This window comes from Papaver somniferum, chromosome 7 (assembly GCF_003573695.1).
Source record: "Papaver somniferum cultivar HN1 chromosome 7, ASM357369v1, whole genome shotgun sequence".
NCBI lineage: Eukaryota > Viridiplantae > Streptophyta > Magnoliopsida > Ranunculales > Papaveraceae > Papaver > Papaver somniferum.
The window spans coordinates 102,005,231-102,008,269 of NC_039364.1; the positions used below are offsets into that span (position 1 = coordinate 102,005,231).

General features: G+C 34.6%; 1 protein-coding gene across 1 annotated transcript; it reads left to right on the forward strand.

The window, feature by feature from the left end:
- Positions 1–1,223: 1,223 nt before the first annotated feature.
- LOC113295006 lies at positions 1,224–1,799 on the forward strand. Its single transcript, XM_026543369.1, has 2 exons — positions 1,224–1,258; positions 1,352–1,799. Exons 1-2 carry the CDS (start codon positions 1,224–1,226, stop codon positions 1,797–1,799), a joined length of 483 nt encoding a protein of 160 aa, XP_026399154.1.
- Positions 1,800–3,039: the final 1,240 nt, after the last annotated feature.

Consider the following 3,039-nt stretch of genomic DNA (forward strand, 5'->3'; position numbering starts at 1 on the left):
TCATCTAGTTAGTGAACCCAAAATAATACTACCTCCATAGACCATCTCTATTCCTTTTTCGTCAGTTTCAAAATTGTGTCCAGCTTTTATTTATATAACTTTTCAATGAACTTTCTAATATATCCTTTTTTCAAAATTGTGTCCAGCTTTTATTTATATAACTTTTCAATGAAATTTCTAATATATCTTTGAATTCTTTATATTCATAAATCTATTTTTAACGTGACCCAATCTAATATATTAAAGAAATTAGTATAATTGAGGAAACAAAGATATTCTTCGTTCCTTTTAAGGAGATATACATTTAACTCTAAAAATTAGATTCCTTATAAAGTTTATACTTCTTAAATTCAATATCTTTTAAATTTCCTTTTATATTTCGTATTTATAATTCTCACACCAATTTTGGATAATCTTTATTTCCGGTATTTTTATTAAAATAAAATAGGTAAGTAAATAAGGATAGTCAAGTAAAATAGTATGGTCTCCTTAATAATTTACGAAAGTAAAAGGGGATTGTCTTTGTGAAACTGAGGGAGTATCTTATTTATAAAATCAGTAATCATAATGACGAAATTACCCTTCATTGATAAACAATTGCCTTGAGATTTACAGGTAAGGTGATAAAACAATTGTCATAGATCCCCGATATCCGCTCAACCTATTTTAACATCTCATCCCAAAAGTAAGTACTCTTGGCAAACAATTGCCTTGAGATTTACGGATAGATAACATCGAATACTGTGTACTCTTGGCAGATAAGATAAGAGACAACCAATACCAACCACTCCTTACATATCCAACCATCACGATATAATTAACAGCGTTATCTCACGATAAATAAAGATTCCAACCTTGAAAACCGTGATATGAAACAAAAAAAAAGCCACTTGTAGAGAGCACTTTGGGTGTGGCACCACGTCTTTAATTTTAACCTTTTCTTTAATTTGCTCTCTGTATCTCTCTCTCTCCATTTTTTAACCTTTTCCTTCAATTTCCTTCTTTTGTTCGGCACCTCTCTCTCTCACGCCCTCTCTCTCTTTCTTCATTTAATAATTCTCTCCTCTTCCACTTTGGTTTTGACCGGTACTTCATATCTTCCACCCACTATATATAATCCCATTCCCTCCTTATTCTCTTTCATCAAACCCTTCTTTGCTCTTTAATCTTCCTTGAAAAGTCTAAGGCTTCCTCTGTTTGCTTTCTTTTGCTAAATATTTCTAATGGCAGAAACAACCATCACTAATGCACCAAAGAGGTCAAGAGAAGAAACTCAAAATCAAGAAGTAGAAGAAATGAAGAGACAGAAAACTTCTGAATCTTCTTCATCAACATGTTCTCCTTCGTATAGCCAGATACTTTCAATTCTTGAGACTGAAGGTGAAGAAGAAGAAGAAGAACTTGTTGAAGACATTTCTTCATTGATAACTAGTCTTCAACAAGAAATATCTACATCTGATGGCTTGCCTACTAAAGAAAGTTCTACTGCTACAACTCCACTTTCTGATAATGACTCAAACAAAGATACTTTTGAGGATTTGTCATCTTCATCGTCTGCTTCTTCTAATGAAGATGAAGAAGATAAAGAAAGGGTTATTAGACACCTTCTAGAAGCTTCTGATGATGAACTTGGTATTCCTCAAATGGGATTAGATTTTGAGTTTGAAGATGATGAAGTTAGGAGTAATTATGGTGAGGTTGGATTGTTCAATTTGGGTGGTTATGATTCAGGCTTGTGGGAATTTGAGGATGAAACTGCTAATTACTATACATTGTTGCAGTCTGAACTTTTCATGTAACCCAAAATTCCTCCACTGGAAGGGTGGGGAAAGACAGAAAATTCTAATTAGGGTCTTAAAAGTGAAAAATAGGAAAATATTAGGGAGTTTGTAAGGAAAGATACTTTCAAGTGGTTTCATTTTTTTGATAATGATACTGTTGAATGGAAATGGATCTGGTGTGTGGTTTTTGTAATTATTCAGAACTCCCTGGACTTTGTTAGTTTAAACTAAAATGGCAAAAGTAAATCTTCAGTCATTTTCTTTCAAATCCCTCGCTAACTTATTGTTTCATTAGAAGGAGATTATCTTATTTATTTATTTCATTCCCCCCAACTTTTTGTACTTTTTGGAACGGTTCCTTTTTCTTCTCTGTTCTAATACAGTACCATAATGCCCCTGGCCCAAACATACGCTCAATTACTGTCTACTGCCCGGCTCCAATGATATTTTAGTATTGCTACTATAATGGAGTTGATGATATCTGTCAAATCATGCCTCCCTGTTCCCTCAAGTAATTTACTGACCCATACAGAAAACTTTGTCGACCATTCAAATCAGATTTGACATCCCATGAGTTTCTTTTGTTTCCTTAAGCAGTTTTTAAATCATTGAATACATGAGCCGTTGGATTAAGAATACATCAGATATGGAGTACAGAGGAGATATTTGACAGTGACTAAAAGTGAAATCTCAGTAGGGTCAATTTGAAATTATTGCAACGGTAATTTACAGATTTTGCAAAATAGTTTAGTGGATTTTCCTGGGGAGCATGGGATTAAAATATAAGAATAACTTGATGGTGGGGACCTAATAAAGGATGTGTTCGTCTCAACGAGGACTAATCTATAAGGGAACATTCCGTCCCTCCCACTATATTAACATATCTTCGTAGCCCATTAATCCGAACGGCTCTTGCTTAAGAGCCTTGTCGTGGACCTCGTGGTTATTCAAAAACTTTAGCCGTTGTGTTTGTTTTCTGTGGTAGTAGGTCCTTCCCATTTAAAGCATGATTTTTCTTTCTCCCCGTCCTAAACCCACTGGATTACTAAACAAAAAATTCATAAAAACCAGGTTATAACCCCACGTCACTATAAAGGTGGGACTAGCTCTGGCTGCTCTGCGCTCCAAGCGCAAAGCCAGATTTCGCTGTTGAGTAATAGTATTTGGCGCTTTATCTGTGATTCAATCTACCCATTTTATCTTCTTTCGCGGATGCCAAGCTGTGAAGATTAGGCTAAGTCCTATGGACTAAATTAAA

Excerpts from the sequence above, each read along its gene's own strand:
- LOC113295006 (XM_026543369.1), top strand. The coding sequence starts at position 1,224 with ATGGCAGAAACAACCATCACTAATGCACCAAAGAG. Across the intron at positions 1,259-1,351 it reads ATCACTAATGCACCAAAGAG|CCAGATACTTTCAATTCTTG; the intron begins GTCAAGAGAAGA and ends TCCTTCGTATAG.